The sequence below is a fragment of the Rhinoraja longicauda genome, chromosome 2 (assembly GCF_053455715.1).
Source record: "Rhinoraja longicauda isolate Sanriku21f chromosome 2, sRhiLon1.1, whole genome shotgun sequence".
NCBI classification, from domain to species: domain Eukaryota; kingdom Metazoa; phylum Chordata; class Chondrichthyes; order Rajiformes; family Arhynchobatidae; genus Rhinoraja; species Rhinoraja longicauda.
The window spans coordinates 38,988,782-39,005,433 of record NC_135954.1 but is presented as its reverse complement, the minus strand read 5'-3'; the positions used below and the strand labels follow the sequence as shown (position 1 = coordinate 39,005,433).

Below are 16,652 nucleotides of genomic sequence, written 5' to 3'. Positions count from 1 at the left end.
ACCATAGATGTGTATGTTGGTATATCATTTGGCCAGTGTAAATTACCTCGGGTGTGCAGGTGAGTGCTAATGTCTGGACTGAGTTGATGAGAATACAGTGAAAATTAATAACTGACATTAATGTAAGATCAGTTGGGTGGTTGAGGGTTGGCACGGATGGTGGGCTGAAGGGCTGGTTTTCAAGCTATATCTTTCTCTGGATTGGAAATTCAAATACAAATACAAATAGGATCCATGACATTGGGATAAGGCTAAATTACATCTGACATAGGACCTTGGGCCTTATTTACTTGATACTGAAACCTGTGAAGGGCTACTAGACAGCCTCTAGCAAATCATCTTGATTTCCTTTTCTAGCTATGGTGTTGTCAAGTAAACTCTTGGAAGAATTAATATGATAAAGTCTGATGTGGAGTCAGGAGGTACATTCTTGGCCCTCCGAGGACCTCGCAGGACTAAATATTCTTGTTTTCAGAAAATACCTTTTTTGGCATTGCCCTTTAGCAGATCTTTAATTTTATGTATTGGCCATCTGGAGGTCTTGCTTTCATGAAAGCATTTAATTGGCATGAGCCTCATTTAGTGCAGAATTGTTTCTGGCATGGACCTGGATCTTTGCTTTTTCCAGTGTGTTGGCTGAAACATTGCCAACGTGTATATTATACATTACAATGGATGCTTAAGTATCTACTTGTGTCTGTAAAACGTATGGTGTCAATTCATTTTTTGCTAATCTCCCTCCAGCTGTACAGAATAGTTATGTTATTTTCCAATTACTGTTGATGTTTCAGGAATGATTAATTCTACTTTTGTATTAATTTTTTTGAATATTTCTCTTTCAAACTTCCATGCAATTACAAGTAATTTAATAACTTTGATAATGGAGTACACATATTTAATAAACAGTACTATCTTCATTGCGGGAATGATGTGCCAGATATCTTTCTCTTGTGCCATATGATTCCATGAATCAGTTTTAAGGAAATTGAGACTTCCTGAGAGACTTTTACATTCATTTCCTTGCACATTTGTCAGCTTGCAGAATTTGAAAATGTATTCTTTGAAATCACATTCAGTTTCCATGTATAAGCCCACAAAACTTACAATTAATTGAATAGGTTACCAGTTTAGAGGTGTAACATATATTGCTGGGAAATTGAAAAACACAGTATGCGAAAACATGGTTCGAAAGAGTGAAAATCAGAAAATACTGCAGATTCTGGAAATCTAAAATAGAGTCATAGAGTCAAGTCAAGTCAAGTCAAATTTATTTGTCACATACACATACACGATGTGCAGTGAAATGAAAGTGGCAATGCCTGCGGGTTGTGCACAAAAAGAATTACAGTTACAGCATATAAATAAAGTTAATAAGTTACTATTAGTGTCGACAAAAATTTAGTCTCTGGGGTTATAAAAGTTGACAGTCCTGATGGCCTGTGGGAAGAAGCTCCGTCTCATCCTCTCCGTTTTCACAGCGTGACAGCGGAGGCGTTTGCCTGATCGTAGCATCTGGAACAGTCCGTTACTGGGGTGACAGGGGTCCCTCATGATCTTACTTGCTCTGGATCTGCACCTCCTGATGTATAGGTCCTGCAGGGGGATGAGTGTAGTTCCCATGGTGCGTTCTGCCGAACGCACTACTCTCTGCAGGGCCATCCTGTCCTGGGCAAAGCTGTTCCCATACCAGACTGTAATGTTGCCGGACAGGATGCTCTCTACAGCCCCAGAGTAGAAGCAATGAAGGATCTTCAGAGACACTCTGAATTTCCTCAGTTGTCTAAGGTGGTAAAGGCGCTGCTTAGCCTTACCCACCAGTGCAGCAATGTGCGTTGCCCACGTCAGATCCTCTGCGATGCGGACTCCCAAGTATTTAAAACTGCTCACCCTATCCACAATCGACCCATTTATCTCCAGTGGCGTGTACGTCCTTGGATGTTTAGCCCTTCTGAAGTCCACAATCAGCTCCTTTGTTTTAGTGACATTCAAGAGGAGGCTATTGTCCTGACACCAGAGTGCCAGATCAGCCACCTCCTCCCGGTAGGCCTTCTCATCGTTGTTGGAGATCCGGCCCACCACCACAGCGTCATCAGCAAACTTGATGATGGAGTTTGAGCTGAACCTGGCCCCACAGTCATGTGTGTACAGGGAGTACAGTAGGGGGCTAAGGATGCAGCCCTGGGGGGATCCTATGTTCAGGGTGAGGGAGCTAGATGTGTGTTCCCCCATCCTGACCACTTGGGGCCTGGCAGTGAGAAAGTCCAGGACCCAGGCACACAGAGGGCTGCTAAGCCCCAGTTCCAGCAGCTTCTCAACCAGTCTGCTGGGGACTATTGTGTTGAATGCTGAACTAAAGTCAATGAACAGCATCCTCACATAGCCCCCCTGGCTGTCCAGATGAGAGAGAGCGGTGTGTAGAGTCCTACAGTATGGAAATAGGCCCTTTGGCCCAACTTGCCAACACTGAACAACATGTCCCATCTGCACTAGTCCCACCTGCCTGCGTTTGGGCCGTATCCCTTTAAATGAAAACAGAAAATTCTGTGAATATTTAGTATTTGTGAGAAAGGAAACAAAGTAAACTTTTCAGGTTGAAGACCCTTTGTCAGAACTGGGAAGGAGACAAAAGAATCTGGTAAAACTGCAGGGATGATAAGGGCAAGGGGTATCTCTGATAACGTAAAACAAGGATAACTATGGGATTAAGCAATAAGCAGGTTTTCTGCTTAATGAGTGAGTGGGAGCAGTTGGTGGGTGAGAACATAGAGTCATCGAGTCAAACAACATGGACACTGGCCCTTTAGCTTAACTCATCCATGCAAGCCAAGAGAGCCAAGCCAAGAACTGTTTGCGTGCTACTGTATTTTTCATTTTTTTCCTTAGTACCTAATCAGATGTACAGCACTTTGGTCAACGTGGGTTGTTTTAAAATGTGCTATACAAATAAAATTGACTTGACTTGTCTTGACTTGACTCATCCAGACTACTCCCATTTGTTTGCATCTGGTCCAAATCCCTCTAAAGTTTTCCTGTCCATGTATCGACAGGTATACCTGGCTTGACTTCCCATAAGCCAACACCTCACAGATATCTGAATTAAACTTTTTCATTCCTCAGCCCACTAGCCTAGTTGATCATAATCCCACTGTAATTCTAGATAACGATTTTCACAGTCTATTGGGATGCATCGCAAATTGGCTTGGCGACTGCTCTGCCTGAGAACGCAATAAATTGCAGAGAGTTGTGGATGTAGCCCAGTTCATCACACAGCCCAGCCCTACCCTCATTGACTCCATCTACATTTCACATTGCCTCCGGAAAGCAGGTTACATAATCAAAGGACCATTTACACCCCAGTCATTCTCTCTTCTCCCCTCTCTTGTCGGGCAGAAGATATTAAAGCTTGAAAGCACATACCACTAAATTCAAGAACAGCTTCTTCCCTGACAATATGGTCCTGTCATAACCTAAGAGTATACCACCAATCTCCCAACCTACCTTATTGCAGCCTTTGCACTTCTTTATCTGCCTTTTCTCATCAGCTGTAATGCTATAGCATTGCAACACTGTATTTTGTACCTGGTATATTTGTCTTTGCAATACCTATTGTACTTGTGTATGACTTGATTGTACTCATGTATAGGGTGATATGATTGCATTGCACACAAAATGTTTCACTGTATCTTGGTCCACATGATGATAATAAACCAATAACAATACAAAGAAGAATGTAGGAGTTGTAAAATGCAGAAGTAGGAAGATAGATTTGGCAGGTAAGGCTGGGCATGTCCTCCATTCCCAGATGAAGTAAAAAAGGGAGATGATAATCTGCACAACAAGCTGCACTGCTTTGAAAGAGGTTGTCCTGACGGGATATGTTTATCCATTATCTTGAATGCATTAATCTTCTTTCGCTGCTTTTGGAATATGCTTCAATTTCTTCGTAATTTTGCCTGATGATTTGCAATAAGTTAAATGATTCATTTAAAAATCTGTATCCTCAGATAACATCGTTAAACCATAAATACTTCAGGACACATCTGGAGGATTGTCTTTCTTTGGGGCGCCCTCTACTAATGGAGGATATAGGGGAGGAGTTGGATCCTGCTCTTGACAATGTGTTGGAAAAGAACTTTATTAAATCAGGATCAACTTACAAAGTAAGATGATATCATCATATCATATCATATATATACAGCCGGAAACAGGCCTTTTCGGCCCACCAAGTCCGCGCCGCCCAGCGATCCCCGTACATTAACACTATCCTACACCCACTAGGGACAATTTTTACATTTACCCAGCCAATTAACCTACATACCTGTACGTCTTTGGAGTGTGGGAGGAAACCGAAGATCTCGGAGCAAACCCACGCAGGTCACGGGGAGAACGTACAAACTCCTTACAGTGCAGCACCCGTAGTCAGGATCGAACCTGAGTCTCCGGCGCTGCATTCGCTGTTAAGCAGCAACTCTACCGCTGCGCTACCGTGCCGATATTTGAAGAAAATTGATGCATTTAAAAATGCAATATATACTCAATGAGTGTTTTATATTTCTAAAATCATGAACATACCTCATTCAAATAATTGATTTTTTTAAAAAATTCGGATCACTGGATGACTCTTAAGCTTGACTGACAAAAGGATTATTATGCTAGAATGGCATATTAAATAATTTAAGTGGCAGTGATTAAGATTGTGCACTCATTAATGTGGTTAAGCTTCATTTCAAATTATGAAATTAAACTACACTGTTGGAATTCTCATTTGATGGTGGCTGCAATGCTTTTCAAACTCAGCACAGTCTATTCGATCTAACTCTTGTATTTTATGTCTTTGTGTGAAATGGATTTAAATGTTTTATTGGGTTTAATTGAACTAATTTGATACATTGTACCTTACATTTTTTACAAAAGCTATCCAAATAATTACAGATAAACAGACATAGATAGTGTGAATGCAGCCTTTCTCCCATGGCAGAAGAATCTAGAACTAGAGGGCATAGGTATAAGGTTAGAGGAAAATATTTCATAGGAACATGAAAGGACAACTTTTTCACATGGAGGGTGGCAGTTATATGGAATGAACTGCCAGAGAAAGTAGGTAAGGCAGATACAATGCCCACATGTAAAAAAGTATTTTGGACAGGTACATGGATAAGAAAGGCTTTTAGAGTGATATGAGTAAATGTGGGCAAATGGAACTAGTTTAGATAGGGTATTTTGGTCAGCATAAATGAGTTGGGTCAATGGGCCTGTTTCTATGCTGTATGAATCTATGATATCTCAAAGCCATGCCTGTATATCTGAAATAATTTAGGTAGTTTTATAACTTTGTATTTTAAATTTACTGAAAATGGAAACAAATAAATGAGTGTAATTATATCTAGTGTTTTTTTTCATGTTAGGTGAAAGTTGGTGACAAAGAAGTTGATGTGATGTTGGGATTTACTCTGTATATCACCACCAAGTTGGCGAATCCTGCTTACACTCCCGAAATCAGTGCTAAAACTGCCATTATCGACTTTACTGTCACAATGAAAGGATTAGAAGACCAGCTTCTTGGTCGAGTGATCCTAATTGAAAAACAGGTAGGTAAAGTCAAAAATGGTTAAAAGGTGATATGTTTACAATGATTCAATGACACCAAAATACGTACTGCTTTATGTACTTTTTTTCAAGCCCAATACGTTAAACTACAAGGAAAGTCCTAGTTGTTCCCTTTCTCAAGGACTGTCATATCTTTCTTATATGTTGGGATGACAAGAAGTGGAGTCAATATCGCCATAGTGACCAAATCAAAGTGTTAGAAAAGTTCAACATCATGGTAGGGTGGCACAGTAGCATAGCAGTAGAGCTATTGACTTACAGCATGTGACCCGGGTTCTATCCTGACTATGGGTGCTTGCCTGTACAGTTTGTATGTTCTCTCTGTGACCTGCGTGGGTTTTCTCTGTGATCTTTGGTTTCCTCTCACACAAGACGTACAGTTTTGTAGGTTAATTGGCTTGGTTATAAATATAAAATCGTCCCTAGTGTGTGTAGGGTAGTGTTAATGTGTGGGGATCACTGGTCGGTGCACACTCAGTGGGCCGAAGGACCTGTTTCAGCGTTGTATCTCTAAATTAAACTAAACTAAACCTCCCCACTTTCCTACTTTGTGCCTCAATTATGGATCCCAAATCCTAAATTAGCCTCTTACACTACACATCTGGTCACTTTTAAAGTTTTACGTACATTTATAGGCAGATGCTTCTGTTATTAGACATTCTTTAGAAATGTGGTATTTTGTTTATGTTGTCTCTCCTTATTTTTACTCAAAATGTAACACTTCACACTTATTTAAATTTAATTTCATCTGCTACTTGTCTGTCCATGTTGCCTGCCTATCTATATCTTCTTGCAGTTTATTGCTGTCCACAATTCTTTTGACTATATCTCTGAATTTATTGTAATCTTCAAAATGTAAAATGTTATACTGCATATTCAAGTCATAAATATAAATAAGAAATAGCACTCGTTTACCATTAGACCTTGAGGAACACTCAAATCTACTTTCTTCATTCTCTTCTCCATCTTAAGCAGTCTTCTTAGGGTCAAGGTTTCGTTTGCTGCCACTAAAGATCGATGGTTTCTAAGGTGGTGAATGAGGCATTTGTATGATTTTCTCTGTTACAAAGTTGGGCAGATCGAGCTTAACAGGGTGCGTGGGTGGATGGGTTACTTAGAATGTATTAAGCTCTTTTCACATTTACTTTCTCTCAAAACTTGTCTTTCAAGTTGTGTAATCTTGGGTTAAGTATTCCCTTGAGTCCGTGAGGGTGCTAAATATTTTCAAGGAGGCTTTGAGGACATCCTTAAAGCATTTTTTCTGTCAACTTGGAAATTACCTTCTTTATTTCGGTGAGAAGTAGATGGCTGGTTTCGAAGGATGAGGACAATACATAATTGTTATTTTGCATAATTAATAAAGGATTTCCCTTTTAAATAAACAATGATTATAAATTTAATCTTGATACAGTTTTAGAAGTATTCCTGATCTTATTTGGTTTTGCCATTGGATCAATTTTTTGTATGTTTTGAATGTTTGCTTCTGGATTAGAAGGTAAAGGTTCATTGTTAGACTTGCTTGGACTTGGAATCTCATTTCCCAAAGTCTGCACTGGATCCAAACTGGACCCAACATCATAATTGATTGTTTCACCATCCAGACTTGGTCCGTCTTTGGCTGAGATAATTTATCTATATTTTGTCACCAATTTCAACCAAGCATCTCTACAGACTTTTATAATGGGTCCAGCTCTCTTCTGTGTGAAATTGAATTGCTATGTGATCTAAGAACAGGAACCACCAATCTTGTTAGAAATAGTATTTTCTCTGATTAGTGTCAAAATGAATTGTTTGGCTGAACTGCTACTGTTCTAAAAGACGCCAAACATATTGAACAAAGTTCAATCATGTTCTGGATACTTCACTTCAGCGAGATTTCTGCAGGTGTATCCAGTAGTAGTGTGCAGAATATCCTGTGTGATCAATTGTCGACCTACCACACTGAAGCAACAGCCAAGAAGGCACACCAAAGTCATTCACCAATGACTCCATCTACACTCAAAACTGCCTCAGAAAAGCAGCCAATATGATCAAAGACGTACCACTCTAGTCATTCCTTCTCCTCACTGGTCTCATCAGGCAGAAGGTACAAAAGCTTGAAAGCATGACCACCAGATTCGGGTACAAATTCTTCCCCTCTGTTATCATGCTTTCATAGCTTTTCACGGTACACATGACAATAATAAATGTAAACCTAAAATAAACAAGGGAATGTTTCTTGCCGCATATAGTATGCAAAACCTGCAACTTCAGTGTTACCTTAACCATTCTGATTGACCTATGGCTGCACTATTTGAAGCCAACGTTAGAATATTCACACCCTTCATTGTTTTCTAAAGTTTGGAAACACAGCAGCTCTAATCTGGGCACCATTGTGAGAATTGAGATAAGCCAGAGCATACAGATTTGCATCTTAACATATCTCTGGATATGTTCATTGGTAATACATGAACGTGCTTCACTTCAATCCAATTTGATAAATTAATAAGTAGAAGGAACTTGTCATTCATTTTTCCACACAAGTTTGTACGTATTCTCTGAAAAGGTCTCATAGGGCATGACCTCAATTGCAAAGGAGGTTTTAGAGGCTAATGTTTGCATCTTTGACAGAATATAGGCTTATTCAAGGCCACTGTCTATACAGGGACAATAAACACATTTCCATGCAAATGCTCTCATACTGGCTATTCGTGTGTGTCCAATATAAATTTCAGCCAAAATTTGTTCCCTTCTTGTAGAAGGTATAATGACAATGACCATTCTCATATGACAACAAAATGTGGCATTAATGGAACAGTTTCAGTGCCTTAGAACATTGATCAAACTCTGTCCATCCTTTTAAAGTCCATTCATGGATTCAAAAACCTAATTTAACATTGTCTTTCAGTGTGACCTATGATTTCAAACACAGTCACAGAAAAAGCTCATTGACCACATTCAATATGATCATGGCTGATCATCTAAAATCAGTACCCCATTCCTGTTTTCTCCCCATATCCCTTGATTCCTTTAGCCCTAAGAGCTAAATTTACTCTCTCTTGAAAACATCCAGTGAACACCATCAGCGATGGCAGTCTCGCCAACAGTCTGTCTGTCTTTTTGTCTTTTTTGTTATTTTTAATGTGTTTTAAAAAGTTTGTGTTAATGTTCTCTGGTTTGTTTTATGTGGGGGGTGGGGGAGGGGGACGGGGGAAACTTTTTTCAATCTCTTACCTTGCCGGAGACACAAATGTTTTCCGGATCGTATCATAGAGCTGGCAATCTTGCTCGAGACTGACTTTGAGCCCCAACACGGGGCCGTGGACTTACCACTGGAGCCTGCAAAGTCTTGCCTGGGATCGACGCTCCAACCGTGACCTGCGGATTTCAACATCGATGAGCTTGCAGTCTCAGGTAGAGACTGATGTCGGGAAGCTCCAAAGTCACAGGAGGTTTGACCAGCCCCGACCAGGTGTCCGATCGCCCAGCGCGGGGAGCTGAGATCCCCACGATGCGGGAGCTTGATCGCTCCGACACGGAGGGCCTGATCGCCGGCTGCGGGAACCAAGATCGCCCCAACAACGGAAAGTTCAAGACCCCCGACCGCAGAAGAACAAAGAGGGGATTGAACTTTTTTTTGCTTTCCATCACAGTGAGGAATGTGGAGGAGTCACTGTGGTGGATGTTTATGTTAAAATGTATTTTGTGTGTTTTGTTGCATTTTATTGGTATGACTGTCTGGTAAATGAAATTCCTCGCATGTTGCAAAACATACTTGGCTAATAAAGTATGATTATAATTATGATGATTAAGAATTGGCCTCCACTGCCTTCTGTGGCAGAGAATTCCGCAGATTCACAACTCTCTGGGTGACGAAGGTTTTCCTTATCTCAGTACTAAATGACCTATCCCTTATTCTTAAACTGTGACCCCCCCCCACAGAAGGTTCTGGACTCTCCCAACATCGGGAATATTTTACCTGCATCTAGCCTGTCCAATCGTTTAAGACTTTTATATGTTTCTTTCAGATCCCCTCTCATCCTTCTGAATTCCAGTGAATACAAGCCCAGTCGACCATTAAGATTATATGTCAGACCCTCCATCATATGTCAGTCCCACCATCCCGGGAATTAACCTGGTGAACCTACGCTGCACTCCCTCAATAGCAATAATGTCCTTCCTCAAATTAGGAGACCAAAATTACACACAATAATCCAGGTGCGGTCTCACAGGGCCCTGTAGAACTGCAGTAGGACCTCCTTGCTCCTAAACTCAAATCCTCTAGCAATGAAGGCCAACATGCCATTAGCTTTCTTCACTGCCTGCTGTACCTGCATGCTTACTTTCAGTGACTGATGTACAAGCACACTCAGGTCTTGTTGCATCTCCCCTTTTCCTAATCTGACACCATTCAGATAATAATCTGCCTTCCTGTTCTTTCCACCAAAATGGATAACCTTACATTTATCCACATTATACTGCATCTGCCATGCATCTGCCCACTCTCCCAACCTATCCAAGTCACCCTGCAGCCTCATAGCATTTTTATCGCAGCTCACACTGCCACCCACTTTGTGTCATCCGCAAACTTGGAGATGTCACATTTAATTCCCTCATCTAAATCATTAATATATATTGTAAATAACTGGGGTCCCAGCACCGAGCCTTGTGGCAGCCCACTAGTCACTGCCTGCCATTCTGAAAAGGACCAGTTAATTCCTGCTTCATGTCTGCCAACCAGTTCTCTATCCATATCAATAACCTACCCCCAATACCATGTGCTCTATTTTTGCACACTAATCTCTTGTGTGGGACCTTTGCAAAGGCTTTTTGAAAGTCCAGATACACCACATCCACTGGCTCTCCCGTATCCCTTAGGGGAAGCATAATTTCCCCTTCATAAATCCATGCTGATTTTGACCGATCCTGTCACTGCTTTCCAAATCGACTCAAGCATTATTCCCACTACCGATGTAAGGCTAACTGGTCTATAATTCCCTGTTTTCTCTCTCCCTCCTTTCTTAAAAAGTGGGGTTACATTGGCTACCCTCCAGTCCACAGGCACTGATCCAGAGTCGAGAGAACATGATCACCAATGCATCCACAATTTCTAGGGCCACCTCCTTGAGTACTCTGGGATACAAACCATCAGGCCCTGGGGATTTATCTGCCTTCAGTCCCAACAGCTTTGTTTAGCTGAATACCTTCGTTCAGTCCGCCTGCACCTACCTGATCTCCCGGTTGCCAAACACTTTAATCCCCTCCCATTCCACACTGACCTTTCTGTCCGAGGTCCCCTCCATTGTCAGCATGAGGCCAAATGCAAATTGGAGGAACAGCATCTCATATTTTGCTTAGGCAGCTTATAACCCAGTGGTATGAATATTGATTTATCTAATTTCAATTAACCCCACGCATTCCCTCTCTCTTTATCCCTCCCACACCCAAGTTGCAGCAGCTTCTCATTTTCACCTAGCAAACAGCTAACGGCTGTTTCCTTTATGATCGTTACTTTTTCGCAAAGCTTGCATTCATTTGTTTTATATACCTCTCTACATCTCCATCTATACCTCTCGTTTCCCTTTCCCCTGCCCCACAGTCTGAAGAAGTGTCTCAACCCGAAATGTCACCCATTCTTTTTCTCCAGAGATGCTGCCTGTCCTGCTGAGTTCCTCCAGCATTTTGTGTGGATCTTTGGGCCTAAGGACCTGTTCCAGGTTGTATCTCTAAAGTCTAAAGACTGACAACAGGAAGAGCCCAAAATGTTTCATATTTGCTGCAACAGAATCCTGCAGTGTTGGCATAAACCGGGTGCAAATAAATTTCAGTCACGGAGCACCAATAAGACTGGAACAATGCCTTCTGCTTTCTAAGCTAACTTTACTAAGAATTTTCTTGTTAATATTATATTTTCATGTTGTACATTAGGAACTAGAAGCAGAGAGAGTGCAACTGATGAAAGAAGTCACATCAAACAAACGGAGAATGCAGGAGTTGGAAGATAATTTGCTATATCGTCTAACCAGCACTGAAGGCTCACTAGTAGAGGATGAATCATTGATTGAAGTGCTTCGGGTCAGCAAGATAACAGCTGAAGAGGTAAAAGAGAATCGGAAAAAAATGTTTTACTTTGTGCCTGGCTAATTTAATCCATGGAATGTCTTTCAATTACATTAGTTCATTTCTATTTTATTCATGTAAAGTTTATTTTTTTAAATAAACTGTGTCTTAGCCAACCTAGGTTGAAAGTAAAAGAGAATAATTGTTTTGTTTATGTTGTGTAATACCATATAATAGTTACAAAAATGAATAAACATTCTCATGGTGGAAAGAAAGTTATTAAAGATGCAGCTGAACATTGCTTTAAGGAACTCCTGATGTCCAGGGACTGGGACGTTTGACCTCCAATAACCACAGCCATCTACCATTGTACAAGATATGACTCCATGTACTGATATGCTTACCTCTTCATGCCCATGTCTTGAATTTTACTAGAGCACCTTATTGCTACACTTGGTGAATACTGCCTTTGTTTTCAAGTGCAGAACTCTAAGGTTGTTTCTGGAAGATTAGAGTTAAGAAATTCTCATTGCAAAAACCCCTACCATCAAATCATGGAGTCACTGCTGAGTAGAAACTAAACTAAAGTAGTTGCATAAATATTGTGGCTGCAAATGGTTAGATGCTGAGTATCGTCTGGGGAATTACTCATCCACCCACACCCCAAGATCTTCCCACCATCTGCCAGGCACAAGACAGGATTGTGATGGGATGTTCTCCACCTGCTTAGATGAGTACAATACCAACAATTTTTCCCAAGAAGCTTAACACCATCCAAACTTAAAACGAGCTTAACACTCATTCCCATACTGACCTTTCTGCCCTGGGCCTCCTCCACTGTCAGAGTGAGGCCAAATGCAAATTGGAGGACCACCACCTCAAATTTCGCTTGGGAAGCTTACGACCCAGCGGTATGATTATTAATTTCTCTAACTTCAAGTAACCCTTGCATCCCCTCTCAATCCATCCCTCCCCCACCATAGTTGTCGTACTAGTTTCACTGTCGACCTGCTGAGTTTCACTGCATCACTCATTATCACGTTCCCCACAGCCAACAATTGACCATTGTGGGCTCCACATTTCCTTGATCATCATTGCTGGCTTTGATCTGTCATTTTGCATATCTTTCATTCATTTGTTCTGTGCACCTTTTCATGTATCTCAGTTCCGTCTCCCCTGACTCTCGGTCTGAAGAAGTGTCTCGACCTGAAACATCACCTATTCCTTTTCTCCAGAGATGCTGCCTGATCCGCTGAGTTATTCCAGCTTTTTGTGCCGACCATTGAAAGCAAAGCTGTTTGGTTGATTGACACCCTATCAATCACCTTAAACATTAATTCCCTCCACCATTGGTGTTTTACTATTGCAGTGAATACCATCTATAAATGACACGACAATTACTTGTCCAGGCTGCTCTGACAAACCTCTATGATCAAGAGGCACAAGCACAGCAGGTGTATTAAAAAAGGAGCACCTGCAGATTTCTTTCCAAGTCACGACTTGGACATTTTTGATCAGTTTTTCATCAATGTTCAGTCTAAATTCTGGAACTTTCTACTCAATAGCTCTGTGGAAGTACCTTCAGGAGAAAGGCTGCATGGATTCTGAAAATGAATGAAAGTTTATCTCTCATGTTGTGTGAGACATTATGTGGATGCAGCCTGGTAGCCATTTATTTCAGAACTTGTCCTTTCTGGCAGTGGTCTTTTTCTCGATCCCTCTTGGTGGTTGACTTTGAAGTCCTGTGGCCAGAGCCCATTCTGTGCCCTTGCTTCTTTCGGTGCTTTTTCCAAATGTTGTTAAACATGGAGGAACGCTGATTCATCAAGTGAGAGTTGGTAATTGTTTGGCATTACTGGTTGAACATGACATTGCTTGGGATTCTGACGGAGGAGTCATGCACAGTGGTTAAAAAATATGATTCGGTGAAGACAACTATGTCAGGCTATGATTGTGAGGAGGACTGTAGGGAAAAGTGTGCTGGAAGCTCCTTTGCTGTGTCCAAATTCAATGGCTTGATCAATGCCAGATGGTCCATTCAAATTTATTCTTTCCTAGTTTCCATGTGGCAAAAATGGTACGACTGAATAGTTTGTTATGCCATTTCAGAATCATGGTTCAGGATTGTAGGTGACCTCCCCTGAAGGACATGTGCAGTAGATGTATTTTTTACCAAAACCCAGTAATTTTAGTAGTTGTCTTCACCAGGACTAATTTTGGTTTTGGTCTTCCAAATTCCTGTTTCTCAACAGAATTTAAATTCTGCAGCTGCTCTTTCAGAATTTGACCTTGGGTGTCTGGATTGTTGGTTCAAGTAGCAGTTACAGTGTCAAATGTTTATTGGGGTTTTTATAGGAAGAACAGAATTTGAGACGGATCTATAACAGTGGCTTAAAGAGAGGGAAAATAAGAATATTTCAACAACATTCAGTTGGTATTACAACCTTCCTTTTATTACTAATATTTTATGTAGGGAGCCTATAAATCCATTTTCAACTCATGGATTTCAGCATTGCAGTGGTTCTAGTTTAAGGGAGTAAAAAGATGTGAAAAGATGCAGAGCATGGATACACTCTTGAAATGAGCCCAGAAAGAGATAACAAATGCAATAGAAAAAAATGTTGTGATCATTACATAGAACATAGTACAGCACAGGAACATGCCCTTCAGCCCACAATGTTTGTGCCAAACATGATGCCAAGTTGAACTGATCTCATCTGCTCATTTATGATCCATATCCCCCTAATCCCTTTACTTCCATTTGCCTATTCAATAGCTTCTCAGACGTCACTATCACATCTGCCTCAACCAGCTCCCTGGCATTCCAGGCTCCCACCACTCTCTCATTCTTAGTCATAGTCATAGAGTCATACAGCATGGTGGCAGGCCCTTTGGCCCAACTTTCCCATACCAGCCAACATGCCCCATCTACACTAGTCCCACCTGCCTGTGTTTGGCCCATTTCCCTCGAAACCTATCCTATCCATGTACCTGTCCAAATGATTCTTAAATGTTGTGATAGTACTGGCCTCAACTACCTCCTCTGGCAGCTTGTTCCCTGTACCCAGCACCCTTTGTGTGAAATGCTTACCCCTCGGGTTCCTATTAAATCTTTCCCCCCTCACCTTAAACATATGTCCGCTGGTCCTGGATTTCCCCAACACTGGGCAAGAGACTCTGTGTATTTACCTGATCTATTCCTCTCATGATTTTATACATCTCTATAAGATCACCCTTCATCCTCCTGTGCTCCAAGAAATAGAGTCATAGATTGAACCTCTCCCTATAGCTCAGGCCCTCGAGTCCTGACAAGTCGTAACACTCAGGCCCTCGAGTCGTAACACTTCTTTGTACCCCTTCCAGCTTCCACAGAGAACATAACATTTTGCCTTTTAACCTGAAAAAGGGATTTTATTTCAAATGTTTTATGTTGTGTGGTAATCATAAGCTTAATTTATTTTTATTGTCTTCAGGTGAGTGACAAGCTCAGCACAGCTGCAGAAACCGAGGTGAAGATAAATGCAGCCCGTGAGGAATATCGCCCTGTGGCCTCGCGTGGTAGCAATCTTTACTTCCTCGTTGTTGAAATGAGTTTAGTAAATGTGATGTACCAGACATCCCTTCGACAGTTCCTGGGTATTTTCGACATATCCATGGAGAGATCAGTAAAATCACAAGTTACTTCTAAAAGAATTGCCAACATCATTGAATATCTCACCTATGAAGTATTCAGATACACTGTACGGGGCATGTATGAGAATCACAAATACCTCTTCACTCTGCTTATGGCACTAAAGATTGATTTGCAATGCAAGAAGATTTCGCATGAAGATTTTCAGACTTTGATTAAAGGTAATCGTTGACAATAACATTTCTTAAAATAATATAGTTGAATCTACATGGTGAATTAAATGTGCTGTGCATCAGTGAGGCTAGAACTGTAATCTCTTTCTGCACTGGAAATATCAGATGCAGATTGGGTGTGACGTTGTGGAACACTTCTGTTCCACGCGAATGACCCAAGGCTTGTATTTGTGTCAGGACTAACCAGTTCCAATGAAAGAGCGTAAAGCTGCAACATGAACTCTCTTTTACTCTCTTCATAGCTGCTGCCTGATCAGTTGGATATTTCCAGCCACCTTATTCCCCAGATTTCTGGCAACTCCTCTGTTCTGTATCTCACACCTTTAGTGTTGTTTTTCTGTCCTCACTCATCCCCTTCGATTTGCATCTCTTCTGGGGAAAGAAGTTGTAATTACCAAGTCTTCACCACTCTTCATCCCTTTTATTCATTTGGCGCCATTACCATTTGCATCACACTCTGTTTTGATCTACATCCTTCCATAAGTATTTATTTTGTTCTCTCTATTCTCCACTTTTTCTGCCACTTGAATCATGCTTGTTTTCTGACCTTCTTTTCTGATCTGCGATCAGTGATCAACATGAATTGTTAACTCAATTTCTTTCTGCACAGATGGGCTGCATGATCTTTTCAATGATATTAATAGATTAAAACTAATCTGTGATAATCTGATCAGTGATAATTATAGATTAATACCAACTCCTATTAGGTAAAAACATGTTAAATTCTAATTATTCTTTCAGTGACTGATCAAATTACCAGATGGTTTCTTAACTACTTGTTTAATCTTGGTGCATTTTACAAACTACATTAATGTAACATTTAACATTTCGTCATGTTGCAAAAATAACAAAGCAGTGTGATTGATTGTACACATAGCTACAAACTGGAATCAATTACATTCGGCATAATTAAAATGGAGAGTTGCAGGCAAAAATATGCTTCGAAAGTCTGATTAAATAGCTGATCATTTGAAATCGTTTATATTATCATGCTAGCCTGATATTTAATTCTGGATTAGGAAGTCAGTGGGAGCCAATCCTGTGGTTTGTTCACGACATAAAGCACCGTGATGATCAGAATAAATACAGTGAACACTTTGACAGCAAAACCTAATATATATAAAATTTATATCATCCAGCCC

The 16,652-nt window shown here is 40.8% G+C and overlaps 1 protein-coding gene across 3 annotated transcripts in view; it reads left to right on the top strand.

Annotated features, from left to right (window-relative positions):
• dnah5l (dynein, axonemal, heavy chain 5 like) overlaps window positions 1-16,652 on the top strand; it is a 243,879-nt gene that overhangs the window by 158,095 nt on the left and 69,132 nt on the right. For all 3 annotated transcript variants that reach the window (XM_078417775.1, XM_078417784.1, XM_078417793.1), the window contains exons 63-66: window positions 4,005-4,160; window positions 5,406-5,588; window positions 11,515-11,685; window positions 15,120-15,498. In XM_078417775.1, coding sequence (XP_078273901.1) covers window positions 4,005-4,160; window positions 5,406-5,588; window positions 11,515-11,685; window positions 15,120-15,498 — 889 coding nt within the window. The remainder of the gene's footprint in view (window positions 1-4,004; window positions 4,161-5,405; window positions 5,589-11,514; window positions 11,686-15,119; window positions 15,499-16,652) is intronic.